Below are 14,777 nucleotides of genomic sequence, written 5' to 3'. Positions count from 1 at the left end.
GAACCAATAGCAATATTCTAATACTGACACCTCTTGGTAGAAAAGAGAACAAAATTTTAGCATTCATTCATTCAACAGATGTTTATTGAATACTCTATTCAGGCATGCTTATAGACGCTAGGGATATAACAGGCCACAAAATACAAGGTCAGGCTCATAGTAGATAGATCCTGTGTCTACTTACTGAATTAATTAATTTCCAGAAAGGACATTGAAGCTCAGAGGAATAAGGTGACTTGTTCGTGGTGGCCAGCAACGAAGTGTAAAAACCAGAATCCCAGCACAGGGGAAGGTGTCACATGTTCTGATGGTGCCAAGTATTGGGTGCCAAGTATTGGGCAGTAGAGTTTTGAGAAAGTAAGATGAAAGGAAAAAAACCTAGAGTTTACTGAGCCCTAGCTATGGGTCAGGAACTATGCTTAGTGCTGTAATTATGACCTCCCCATTTAATCCTGTACTGGTTAGGGATTATCATTGCCATTTATAGATTAGAAAACTGAGGCTCTGAGAGTTTAAGTACCTTGCCAAAGGTTAGATGGCTACTGAATGGAAGAGTCTGGATTTAAACCTTCGTGTCTAGAGTCAAAGCTCTGCCTCCTCTATTTATTCTAAATGACCTGTCTGCCTCATGGGTTTCTAGAATCCCTCTCCTTCACTCCAAAGAAAGAAGTTCTTTCTCAGCTCAAGACTTAGTCTCCTCCCTCACGACTATCAGGAGGAAGGAATCAATGGGAGCACAGCAGCTCTTAAGTTTTCCACGCACAACAGTCTGATAGGGTTAGATCTGTTTTCTTCATTGTAAAATGTGATTGATTCAATTCCAAATTTAAGTTAAATTTGATTTTCTTCTCTCAACCTGGCATTTCCAAACCGAGAATCAATCAAGCCTCAAATTATAGGCAGCGTGTGGACCAACAATGCCAAGTTATTTCCGGTCGAATTTCTCACGCAATGCATTTTATGCCGTTCCCTACTGCCATGAGAGTTGTTGAGGGATAAGAGGGAGGGGAAGTGAAAGGGAAATCAGATTATTAACTTTGTCCAGTCCCAACAATCTGTATGCCCTGGTAGAATTCTATTCCTGCAGCACAATTCATTTCACTGCAAGTGTTGGGGAGGGAACTATAAACCTGGATGTGAACCAGGGAGAACCATGGCCTTTGCCATCTGAGAATGCTCAAGGTGTTATCTGGAACAATTATTTAATGAGCACTTCTTTCTCACCAATTAAATCCATTATCTTATTTTGTCTTCATGTCAGCTGTGAAGGTAGATCACTCCTTTCAGACGAAGATGTAGTATTCTCTGGAGATTAAATCAGCTTGCAGGTGTCACAGAGATTTTGTGGTTAAGCCAAAATTTGTCTGGCTCTAAAGGCCACGCTCTTTCTGCAAGTATATACCACCATGCTGGAATCCTTCTTCCCTGGTAAAGTGGGAAGGAGTGTGATATTGGCGAAAGAGAACTGATTCTAATCCCACCTCTGCCACGTACAAGTTGGGTGGCCTTAGACCAGTCACTTAATCTCTCTGTACCCTACTCACCTATAAATTAATGACAGTAACAACAGTTTGCTGTGAGGATAAAATGAGGTCATTCTCCCCCACTATAATGGAAATGTCAGGAGCAAAGACATTGGCTATTTTGTTCACTAGCATATCCTCCATGCCTAGAACAATGCCTGGAAGAAGTTGATGCTCAGTAAAAAAAAGTGGTTGAACATATGAATGGCTGGTTGAATGGATGGGTGTAAGTGCTAGGCACAGTGCCTGAATCATTGTAAGCACTCAGCAAATGGAGATTCCCTTTCCCATCTCTGTTTCCACCAATAAAGTACAGAGCCTGGTTGGGGAGGGGGTGGGCATTATGGGATGGATATTGCCTACCTTGCTACTGTCTAGACTCAGAACTAGTGGCATGCTGGTGCTCAGTGCCCTGGGGCAGGAATGCTTAAGAAGTCACCTTTGTCTGAGGCCTACTATGCAGTTTTACTAGGTTCAGTTGCCATGGCAACTTCCCAAGCCCCAGTGGCTGCTCCATGGGCATCTGGCCTCAGTGCAGGCTTGACCTGCATGCTTTCTTCTTCCTGGACTTCAGAGACAACGAAGGGATCCAGGCACTCTCTGAGTAAATGGTTGCCCCAGGACACTGCTCATTCACATTCTCCCACCAACTCTCCCTCTTCCTAAGTCCCTCCCTTTATTCCTCCTGTCTCAGTCTCTGCAAAGAATCATTCAATTCCTAATATATTCTGGTCTCTCTCCCACGGAGCCTCCAGGTGAGTTCAAACAGCCAACCTTTCAGTTAGCAGTCAGGTGCTTAACCAAGGGCCTACTATGTGTCAGAAATTGTGCTGGGCATTTGGCATTACTGCCTCGTTAGATGTTAGGACATTCTTGAAGGATAAGTCATTTTAAATTCTATTTTCCTGGTGAGAAAACTAAGGGCCAACAGCTAAAGTGACTTCACTTCCCACGTTGACTCTTAAGGACCCCGAATTTCTATGAAGGTTCAGTGACACAGGGGATGCCATGAGCCCAGCATGGCCCTAGGAGGATAGTATGTGCACCCCCACTCCTGCCCCTCAGCCGTCTTCTCCCAGACAGGAAGTCAGCCCTTGTGGAGCCTCGGTAGTATTTCTGGTAGCCAGCTGATTATGAAAGGAATGTCTTGGTCACATCCATTTCTGCTGCTGTATGGACCAGGTATGAGAGATGCCTCCTCAGGGATCCACAGGACAATGTCATCCATGACTCACCGTCCAGGGCATCCTCCTCCCCAACCCCAGAAGCCCCTAACTACTTTTCCCATCTCACCCTCTGGGCCTGGTTCACTTTCCCAAAAAGTGTTTCATGTTGGACTCATCCTCACAGACTCTTCCTCCACAACAGACTGTATGGAGTATAAACTCTGTACTGCTGCCAACTGCTATTGCACGGTATCATTAACTCTCTAAGCTTGGAGTACCATGGCTTGTGTGAGGCACCAACCCAGAGCCCATACTCTTGCTAATAGAGAACATTGTGTTAGCTTGCTTATGCTATTTAATTACTAAAATGTTTGTATTATTAGAGTTTGAAACAGCTTTTTGTAGCACTTGGAGAAGAGATAAAACCTGTTTCTTTTTTTTCTGTGATGCTTTTAGGTTTTAGCGATTTCACATCTCCTGACACCAGAACTGTCTTTTTATTTGATCTCCTCTTACATTTAACAAACACTTAACAACAACAAATATATGAATAGTCCCCACCATACACCATGGGCTGGGAGTCAAAGGATGAAAAATATAGACAAGGACCCTATTCTTATATTAAGTAACTTCTAGGTGCCAGGCAATGAGCTTGGTGTAGGTGACACAATGCTGGTGAAGATGGGATTCTTTCTCTCAAGCAGCTTACAGTTTATTAAGAAAAACAGATATCTTTGCAAGCAATTCCAAACTGGGCTGTCATATGATTTTTGTTCTGTTGGGACCCACCAATATGGCATTGTTTATGGTTGGCGTGCTTTCTGATTGGTCAGCACCTATGCAGCTCTGATCGTTAATGTTTTTTCTGTCATCCCTGGATGCTATAATGCACTTATTGAGATCCTGGTGCTAGAGACTGTACTAGGCACTGGGATCCAATGGTGAGCAAAAGAGATAGTGCCTACCATCATGGAGTTTGCCGTCTAGTTACTGAACTCTAGGGTTTCAATAAGGAACTTTGGGAAGCATAATTAATGTAGGCAGTTTGTCCACCTAGGAAGTGAGGAAGGTACATCTATGGTGAATTTCGAAGCGTGATGAATGGACAAGGAAACAAGTAGCGTTCTGTGCAAAAGAAGCAAAACCTACACTAATATTAACATGCTGATGAGTGTCGATTGAAGGAGCACTGCAGTAATGCAGTCCTGCCTGCACCTGGGCCAGGGAGGAGAATGCATCAGGAGATAGGAGTTTAGGAACCCATGATGAAAAGCCTCAGACACCAGGCTGGAGAGCATGGATTGCATCCTGTGGCCAGATGTTGCAAAACAGCTGAAGTGGTTACAGCAGGGGGTGAAGTGATCAGATGTGCCTATACCCCCCTCATCCCACAAGGAAACAGATGATAGGGGAGATGAGGGGAATGAGGTGGAAATGCTCAGGACATGGAATACACGGGATGACATGGCTATTTGGAGGCTGTAAATGAGGAAGACAGATGATTGAAAGGTGATGTGTCAGTTTCTGGCTTGTGTAAATGGTGGAGCTTTCAATAAGTTGGGAAGCCCGGAAAGAGGAAAAGGGTTTAGGGGCAAGATAGTATACTCAGTTTTGAACTTGCTGCATTTGACATACCAGGTAGACATCTATGGAAAGATGCCTAGGGAGGTTGGGGAGAAACTGATTTATTGCTCAAAGAGGAATGTGGGCAGGTAATGGAAATTTTGAGAGGTATTGCTTTAAAGATGATAATCAGACCCTTGAAAGTGGATGTGAATAGCAAAGCTGAAAGAATCAGAGATGAGGGGACTCAGGACTGATTCCATAGAAGTTCTTTGCTGGCCCAGTGCTTTTCTGGCCATGCGAATCCAATTTACTCATTCTATCGCATCTGTGAAATTGTCTTTAATTTTCCTAGACAAAACTCGTCTCCCCATCCTCTGCCCTCTCTCCTAGCTCTTAGCAAAACTTGCCTTGGATACTGACTAGTTGGGGCTGAGCCTGCGTTTGCCTCCTATCTTTAAGCTCCTGAACAACAGGGACTATTCTTATTCAACTCTGTATGCATCTCACATAGTAGGTGCTCAATACATGCTTGTGAAATTGATTTGAACTGATCTCTACCTATGAACCACCTCTGGAGGGCAGGCACTATATATATACATCATGCCACATAATCATTACAGTAGCCCTATGAGATGTTTGGCGCAAATGGTTAATATGCTTGGTTGCTAACCAAAGGGTTGGAGGTTTGAGTCTACCCAGAGGTACCTCCAAAGAAAGGCCTGGTGATCTACTTGCAAAAAATTAGCCACTGAAAACTCTATGGAGTACAGTTCTACTGTGACACACATGTGGTTGGCATGAGTCGAAATTGACTCAACAGCAACTTTTTTTTTTTTTTCCATGATACAGATAAGAAAACAGAGAATGAAGCAGATCACATAGCCAGTAGGGCTAATATCTTCATTTGAACCCAGGGTTGTTTAACTCTAAATCCCGTGCTCATTCTACTGTCCATTGACCTTTGCTGTCGGGTCAATTTAGATTCATAGTGACCCCATCGGACAGTGTAGAACTGCCCCACAGAGTTTCCAATCTGTGATCTTTCCTGAAGCAGACTGCTACATCTTTGTCTAGTGAATTGGCGGGTGGGTTTGAACCTCTGACCTTTCAGTTAGCAGTTGAACGCTTAACCACTGTGCCATCAGGGCAACTTGCTCATTCTACTATACCTACTAAATTCAGCAACAGAGTATCTTCTCACTTGCTTCTAAAGAGATTGGAGAGTTTAATATCATTAATAATTATCCAAGACAGTTTACCTAATTGTGAGGGGAGGTGTGAGAATTGCCACAATTTTAGGGAGCTTGTTTCCTTTATCTTTACCAAATGGAATAACAAGCCCATTGTGCAGAGAGTTAGACTAGGACCCAACAAGGGACAACTGAGTCAGCACTGCAAGAACAGAGGTTGAAAAACATGGTCTGTCTTTCCAGCTTCCCATTTGGAAAATAACAGGATTCCCAATCTACATTGCATGTCCATTTCCTGGCCTCATGGAATTATGTATCTTTGTGTGTCCTTGTGTTGTTAGGTTTGCTGAAAGGCCCAGTGAACAAGACGGCCCTGACACTGATCGCTGTGAGCTCCTGTATCCTGGCCATGGTGTGTGGCAGCCAGATGTCCTGTCCACTCACTGTGAAGGTCACCCTGCATGTGCCTGAGCACTTCATCGCAGACGGTAAGAGCCGAGCATCAGAAATGCGCCACACCTACTCGGTGTCTTGTTCCCCCAGCTGGTCAGATGTCCTCCATGCATGACCAACCTCAGAATTTCATTGAAGGAAAAAAAAATCCAAATTCTCCTTGGAACTGGCCTTTATCACTTAGAGTCCTAGATTATTTCAATTAAACAAAAGATTGCTTTTACTCTCTGGGCAAAAATCACCCAAAAAACCAAACCCATCACCGTTGAGTCCATTCCGACTCATAGCGACCCTATAGGATGGAGTAGAACTGCCCCGTAGGGTTTCCAAGACGAGGCTGGTGGATTTGAACTGCCGACCTTTTGGTTATCAGCCTGTGCTCTTAACCAGTGTGCCAACAGGGCTCCAAAAGAATAGTGTTAAATAAAGAATTCAAATGCGATTAGGGAAGTAAAGATTGAACTACTTCAGAGAAGCTACTAAGTTTTATCATTTCTATGGATATTTTTCCAAAATATCCCAAAAGAATATTTACTAATTAAAAACATATGACAAGGAATATGATTGGAACTTTCTTGGAATTACCTGGAGAGTACTCATATCTCATTTCCTGTAAATCTATTTTATAAGTATCTTACATTCTACTCCTCACTCAATTAATTTGAATTAGTGAGACACTAAAGTCACTACAGCCATTCACAAAGCATGGTCCCAGAGACTGATTAAGGTACTTGATATCTATTGCTAAAGTGCCCTTCAGAAAAGTTGTTCCAGTTTACATACTCTAGCCAGATATCATGGTGCCTGTTTCTCCAGAATCTTGTTCTCACTTGGCATTACTATTATTAAATGTGTTAAGGTTAGGGTTAGGGTTAAGGCTAAGTAACTTGCTCAAGGTCATAATAAAATAACTTAATGACTAAAGAACACAGGGTTTAAAATAATACAGACATGAATTCATTTACTTGTTCTCTTGTCTGCCACTCTGGTGATCAGACAAATGACTTACCCTTTCTGAACCTCAGTCTCTGCACCTATAAAATGGGTACAACAACAGTGCCTGACTTGTAGGGTTATTATGAAGAGTACAACTTCTACTTCTATTCTATGTTTATCTGGTTTTCAAATGACATGTTGCTGGGAAATAGCAAAATTAAGGATGATTACCCAGGAAAGCCACAAAATGAGCTTGATATATTGGAAGGATTAAAAAAAAAAATGTGGTGAATTACAAGATGTCTTTTCTCTCTGGTCCCTATTCTGAGGTTTGTCATGGACTTAGAACTTTATAACTGCCTGAGAACTAGTCTGTTTCTCCTACTAGTCTAGAATCTCTGGGAAGGCAGTAGTCACGGGGAGGGGGGTGGGGGTGGGTGGGAATATTATATCCCTGGGGACTACCACAGTGCTCGATCCGTGGTAGAGTTCAAAAAATATGTGTTGAAGGAATGGATGGAGCTTAAATTAAAGCAAAATTGTAAATGTTTTTATGTGATTTGTCTATTAAATCTCTAAGCATAAAGGGAGAGTAAGTCAAGCAAAACTAGGCCACAGACTGCATAGAGACCAAAGGAGATTGGGAATAAAACCATGGGGTGTGCAGATGCTGGGCATGTGATGGAGCAAGCAGCAGGCAGCACTGGGGGAACCCAGCCCAAAGTGTGGTCTCCATCAAGTCATAATGGAATCTTCTGCCCCTGGATGCTATAATGCCTTGATCAAGAATGCATCCTTTGAAATGAGGTTTGGTGTCAAATCTCAGTTCCATTGCTTAGTTTGCTGTGAAACCTAGAAGAGGCAACTCGGCTCCCCAAGTCTCATTTTCTTCATCTGAAAATAAAATTAAATGATATAATGTATGTAAAATGCCTAGTAGAATGTTTGAAACATTGTAGTTGCCTGATAGATGGTAGCTACAATTACTGTTATCCTTACAACAATCCATAGAGGAAGAGACTTCAGAAGCTGGGACATGGCAGGATAAGGAGGTATATAGGAAACTGAATAGATGAAAGTAGCTATTCTCAGTTACGGAAATGGAACAGAGAGTCTACTATACGGCTCCTCTCCCCAAATGCAACTGACTTTAACACTTGAAAATGTTAACACTTGAAGGCTTTGATTGCCTGGGGATGAACAAGATTTCTGAGAACCTTCCCCAGCATGATGTCAGTGCATCCTGTGGGTAAGATATTCTGTATGCATTGCTCATTCCATTCCCACAATCGCTCTCCAAGGTGGTCTTTATTAACCCATTTGACAGATAAGGAAAGCAGGACTTAGAGAGGAATTGAACCTTGTCTTCTGTGAAGGTAGAGAAGCCTCCAGCAAGGACCAATTTTTATGGATTAGACTAGTGGGATTTCTAGCTGATTCTTGGAGGTATGTGTGTATGGGGGGAAGAGTAACATGGAGGGGAGGGCAAGAGACAAAGTGCCCATTTCCTATTATGTGCCTATTTCCCTGAACGCTTGACATCATTTGGCCTTGATGTTTTTAAATGTATTGAGATATAACATAAATACAGTAAAGAATATAGATTTTAAGTATATGATTCAACAATTTTTTTACATACATCTATACACCCACATCATAATATAGGCCCCCATCTAATGCCACTGGCAAAGATAAAAACAAACACACTAAAAACACACTCACATCTTAATGAGTGAAATCTTTCAGGATGAAAGCAACCTCCCTCAAATGGGAAGGGCTCCATTTAAGACCACATCACCCAAGGCTCATGGCCATGGCAGTTCTCATCCTTTTTCACCTTCCTGCATGAACTCCCTCCCTCAACTATGGAACCATCCACCCTTTCTTAGCAGGTGGAGCTACCAGCCAGCCTTGAACACTGAGTTGTCTATGGTGTTGAAACATTGGCGGGAGCTGAGTAATGGGCCCCGTCTTTGGGAAGAAAATGAAATCTGCCCTTGTGTTATTGCATGTTATACTTGATGCTTGCCACCCATTATGAGGAAAAGGTCAGCACTACACAGCACTTGACCAGAGCCCAGCTGGCAAGAGCAATACATATTGACTGCAGCCTCCCATCGGAGCCCTTGGCAAATCTCCTCCTTTCTTAGTCCAGACCTCCTCAAGGCCAACAGTGGTTATTTGCCCTGCTGAGAAGTGAACAACTAGCTGTGACACAGTGAAGAGACGGACTGGGTTTGACGCCAGGCTTACTGGATTTAGCATCGTTTCTCCAGATGTGGCCTATTGATACCTGCATTTAGACCATCTGGGCCGATGATCTCCAGAACTAGTGAATCAGACTCTCTGTGGGTGGAGTCCAGGTATTAATATTCGTAACAAAAATTCCAGGTGATTCCATAAAAAAAGATTGAGAACTGTGCCTGTATTTTGTGTGTTAAGTTCCTTCCATCTAACAGCTAGGATAACTCCTTGAAGACCCTTGGAGCACTGATAAGGGACTGTGGGCTCCTCCATCTTTGACTTTATCAAAATTATATTAATGGAGCGGCTTCATGGTACAACTTCAGGCGTTTCCTATAGTATTTAACACGGTGTGAATGGTCCCACCCTTAAGTTTTATAACATACCAGCCCTGATCACAGAGGTTAAGCAGTTGACACTACACCTAGAGTTCTCTGTTCTATGAATGATACATTGGAACATGTCCAAAGGAGACAACTTGGTGTTAAGAGACTGCAAACATACTATAGATATCTAATGACCTCTTAACGAAAGCTTGAAAAAGAATCATTCTATAGAAAAGTTGAAGGAACCTAAACAAGACATAAAACTAATATTATTGAGTGTGCCAGTTACGTATCTGGCAGTGTTCAACACACTAACATGAGTTTCCTTATTTAATTGTCATAGCAAACTTGTGAGGCAGGACTTAGCATCCTTATTTTGTAGACATGAAAAGTAGCACTCAGAGATGTTAAGTGGTTTGGCCAGATTAACACACCGAGAGAGCAGTGAACCAAAGGATGAAAGCCAAAGTCTAACTGAACCTTCCCCCACTCAGTCCAAAGTATTTATATGCCCCAAGCTTCCAGAGAAGAGATAGACCATGATAATTCTTATTTGTCTTGGGAACAGACTTGTTCTGGGAGGCCCTGGGAAGCAAACCTAGAGCAATATGGGCGGTGATGGTAGCCAGGATGGGAGAAAATGCAACTTTATTCTGGAAATGTTTTCCTCCACTATTGACTGTGTGACTTTGTGCTAGTCAATTCAACTTTTCAAGCTTCAGTTTCATTATCTGTTAAGTGGGGATAAGCAGTACTTATCTCATAGAGTTATTATGAAGAATACATGAAATAATGCTTGTAACACTTTTAGCTCAGTACCTGGGACCTAGTAATGGCTCAATAAATTGTATAAATGTTAGTAGTTGTGATAGTATTTTTTTTTTTTTTAATATTGGAAAGGGGTCATTGCAAGATAATGAGTTCCCCATCCCAGGGAATTTCATGAGAATAGATGGCCACATTTCCATAAGGCCACAGAAGAGAAGTGAAGGGATGGGTTTGGCTTGGGTATAGGATATTCTGATTCAGAATTATTTTATCAGAATATAGGTTTTTCTTTTTTTTTTTTCAGAATGTGTTTTTATTATTAATAATAATAATATTCTTTACTACCTCATCCTGAACTTCACCTATTCTTTGCCTAGACTCTGAAATGAAGTGAGACTCAGAAATGGGTGAGGATCAGGGATAACTCGTGATCACTTTATTTGGCTAAATACACACACACACACACACACACACACACACAGGGATACACACACACATAAAACTGTATATTTTTTATGTTCCTAATAACTGAGATATTTGGAGCCAGAGGGTTCCTTCTGAGCCTATGAAATCATCGAGTGGAAGTGCCCACCCTTCAGTCCACATATTAGATGGCTGGAATCATTAATATGCTACAGTGTAGTTGGTTTTGAACACAGAATTGTGTATAACAAGTCTTGGTCTGCATTTATTTGCTTCCACCCCCCACTTCTTGCCTTTCAGCCCAGCAGAGTGAACTAATTTGGGGTTTCATGCTTCCAATGAAAAAAGAGGTTCATAACTGGCTATAGAGTTAGTTTACAGTGATTTGAATTCATGGGAGGAGTGTTTTCAACTCTTAGAAGGGAAAATTATACCACACTGAAAGTGGGTGCCCAGCTACAGACTGCCAAAAAATTTGTGCTAAAAGAGTAGTTCCTCGGACATCCTGCTCTCTGAAATCATCTCAGGCTTTGCTTTACAGTGTTTAGTTTAATTGCAGATCTTTGAACACCATGGAACAAGTTCAGGTGTGCAAGTGCTCTACAATGTGATCTCTGCCTTTTTCTTCCTAAACTCCTTTGCACACCCCTGATACTATTTAGACAAATGGGCTACCTTGCCTTGTATCTGCCCCACCCTATATATTTGCTTATGCATTGCTCTCCACCAAGAGTAACTTTCCTTATTTCCATATTTTGTAACCTTACCCATCTTCTAAAGCCTACCTCAATTTTATCCTTCATCCAGAAAACCTTTTTTTGATTATTTCCCCAATCAGAAATAATTTCTCCTTCCCCAAAAGTTCTGTAGAACTGTATTTGTACTTTTCTAATGACTCCACATTCTACTTTTCATCATTGCTATTGCTACAAATGTGTTATTAGGACAACTGCCATCATCCTAGGAACTGACATCCCTACATTAACTCTAGCTCCTCCCCAATATTGTCTCAACACTGCAAACACTGATCATTTAAAATGAAAATGCCAACATGTTGCATTGTCCCATAAAACCACTAAATGACTCCTGTCACTCCAGCCTCCTCTCACACCACTGTCTTTCCACATTGGTTCTTTGAATGTCCTCTTTTGGTTCCTGCCTCAGGGCCTTTGCACATACTGTTCCGTTTGTGTGAATTTTTCTTTCCCTACCACTGCCCTTTCTCCTGGATAAATCTCACTTACTCCACAGTGACTGAGCTCCTGTTTCTACATCCCAACCTCTGTTAGGTTCCCTTCCTAATAATTATCCTTGATTTATGTTCTTTTCCTTCATCCACTTAACTCAATTTGTAAATATATATTTATCTAGTTAATATTGTCCTTTCCCACTAGGTTTTATGCTCCATAGAGATCATGTTTTTTTCATGCATTATTTTCAGCACCTAGGACAGTGCCTAAAACAGTTGGTGCCCCTCAAAAGCATTCATTGAATGAAAAAAGAAGTGATTTCACTGATTAGAGTTAAATTTCCTGAAGGAGAAGGGCCATAGTTTATTCATGCCTAACCTACTGTGATACTTAACAGAGGTTTAGGGTCATAGTAGGCATGTAATAAATAGTGGCTTTAAAAGAAGAAAGGAGGGAGGGCAGGCAGGTGGACCCAGATGCCCCAAGAAGATATATCCTGGGAATGACCGTGCAAGAAGTCTGAGGCTGCCTTCTCTTCTGTGATTGACTTTACTTCCCAAGGCCTTTGCTTCTATCCCTAAAGATGACAAACTGCAATCAAATTCACCTTCTTCCCTCCAACATTAAAATGAAACAAGCTTTATTCCAGAGCTCAGGAATAGAGGAAAATATAAATTGAGCTGAGATTCAGGACACCCAGGGGGAGGTAGCAATGAAATACTAATAAGCCATATTAATATGCTGAAATCAAGAAGAATAGGTTGAACTCCAACTCAGATTTAATAACTATATATGAGAGAGTACAGGGAGAAAGCGAGGTAAGGCTTCAGTCAGAATTAAAATGAGATCTGTAATGAAACTGGTAATATAATTATAAACTGTGAAAACTTTTTCCCCTTCTTCCTCTTCTTGTGCTTAGTGGACAACTGGCTCAGCAGTGGCCTGGAGCTGGTGCTGGGAGCTGTGGGTACCTCCAAAAGTAGAGTCTGTTTTTCTTCTCAAAATCATGGAAGGAAAAGTGCTTCAAGTCATTTCTACTTTAAATAGTAACGCATCCCCAGGTTAAGAGTGACAAGCAATTTGAGGGAGAACGAACCCAGGAAAACCATTTCAAACAGCTGAACATGTTCAAGTTTTAAATATATCACAACAGCCAGTTGGGTTGGGATTTTTAATGACACCCTGAACTAAGTTGTTAGCTTGGCTTCAGACCAGAATGAATTATTACTAATTTCCCTCCCTACCCGAAGAGATAACTGAGTTTGACATCCAAAATTAGAGACTAATTTTTTGTATTTTGATGGCAGATTAAGTCCAAAAAAAAAAAAAGTCCAAAAATATGTTCCTGGAAATTAGGGGCAGAGGATTATTGCAAAGAGTAGGGAAACCTAATTTCTTCTCATTAATAATTCCATTCTGCTATTTTGAGCAGAAGGCCATATTGACGTTTAGACTGGGAAGTGAGAATGTTGGATAGGTTCTGATAAGATGGAGCTCAACTCTATAGCATTAAGATGGTCCATCATTATTGGCTTGGTGTTTGCAAAGTGGTGTAGCTTTGTGCCGTGGGGCAGTACGTGGGAGAGAGAGAGAGAGGAAAGCATGAAAGAGAGGTAAGTGCATTGATCTAAGATCTAGGAGATGTGGCTTCTAGTCCCAGCTCTTCTGCTTTCTAGTTTTGGGATCTTGAATATAAGACCCCGTGCCCTGGCTTTTTCATTCAAAATCAGTGTTAATACTCTCTGCTTCAAAAGAGTGTTAGTGGGCTGATGAGTATGAAAGCACTTTGCTATCTGCGAGAGTAGTCCTGATTTTGAGGACATTGTGTCTTTCCCTTGCTGTTTGTTCATAACCTTGTTAATTTTTAGTGACAAGAGAAGAGTTGGAGTGGGGTCTTAGTAAGACCAGGTAAATAGGAGGTTCAATTTTAGGGAGACTGGCTTGGCTAAATAGTTAAGTCATTAATAATAACCTAAGCCAAAAACTCAATTGCTGTCAAGTTGATTCCAGTTCAAGAGACCTCATGTGCGTCAGAGTAGAACTGTGCTCCACAGGGTTTTCAATGGCTGATTTCTCAGAAGTAGATTATCAGGTCTTTCCTCTGAGACACCCCTGGGTGGACTCAAACCTCCAACCTTTCAATTACCAGCTAAGTGTGCTAACCATTTGTACTATCTGCTTGTTCTTATGTTGTTGTTAGGTGCCATTGAGTTGGTTCCGACTCATAGCGACCCCGTGTACAACAGAATGAGACACTGCCTGGTCTTGTGCCATCTTCACAGTCATTGTTATGTTCAGTCCCATTGTTGCAGCCACTGCGTCAATCCGTTTCATTGAGGGGCTTCCTCTTTTTTTGCTGACCCTCTACCGCACCAAGCATGATGTCCTTCTCCAGGGACTCATTCTTCCTTGTTCTTATACACCTCTTATAACACCACCCCCTTATTCTTACACAGTGTTTTTCTTCCTTCCCTGCTTCTCTCCCTTCCTGTGATCAACAAATATTTTCATATTACGTTCTCTATGGAATGCTGAGATGTTAGAGATCCAGAGATGGATACAACACAACCGCTATCCTCAAAAAAAGTCCCCAGTTTTAGACCATGGTCTTGGTGGACATCTAGGTCAATTCATATAACATAATTTATAAAGAAAATGTTCTATACCCTACTTTGATGAGTAGTATTTGGGGTCAGAAGAGCCTGCTAGAAGCCATCAAAGATACATCTATTGGTCCCAGCACATTCAGAGCAAAGGAGAATGAAGAAAACCAAAGACACAAGAAAAATATTAGTCCAAAGGACGAATGGAACACATGAACCACAGCCTCCACCAGCCTGAGTCCAGAAGAGCTGGATGGTGGCCGGCTACATCCACTGACTGCTCTAACAGGGATCACAATATAGGGTCCCAGACAGAGCAGGAAACAAATGTAAAACAAAGTTCAAATTCCCCTGAAAAAGATCAGACTTACTGGTCTAACAGAGACTGG

At 41.7% G+C, this 14,777-nt stretch overlaps 1 protein-coding gene across 8 annotated transcripts in view; it reads left to right on the top strand.

Moving 5' to 3' along the window:
- ASTN2 (astrotactin 2) overlaps nucleotides 1–14,777 on the top strand; it is a 1,062,617-nt gene that overhangs the window by 388,585 nt on the left and 659,255 nt on the right. For all 8 annotated transcript variants that reach the window (XM_049897085.1, XM_049897083.1, XM_049897084.1 and 5 more), the window contains one exon: nucleotides 5,787–5,933. In XM_049897085.1, coding sequence (XP_049753042.1) covers nucleotides 5,787–5,933 — 147 coding nt within the window. The remainder of the gene's footprint in view (nucleotides 1–5,786; nucleotides 5,934–14,777) is intronic.

The sequence above is a fragment of the Elephas maximus genome, chromosome 9 (assembly GCF_024166365.1).
Source record: "Elephas maximus indicus isolate mEleMax1 chromosome 9, mEleMax1 primary haplotype, whole genome shotgun sequence".
Classification (NCBI taxonomy): Eukaryota; Metazoa; Chordata; class Mammalia; order Proboscidea; family Elephantidae; genus Elephas; species Elephas maximus.
Note: the sequence above shows the minus strand (reverse complement) of the source record. Positions and strands in the feature narration are given on the sequence as shown.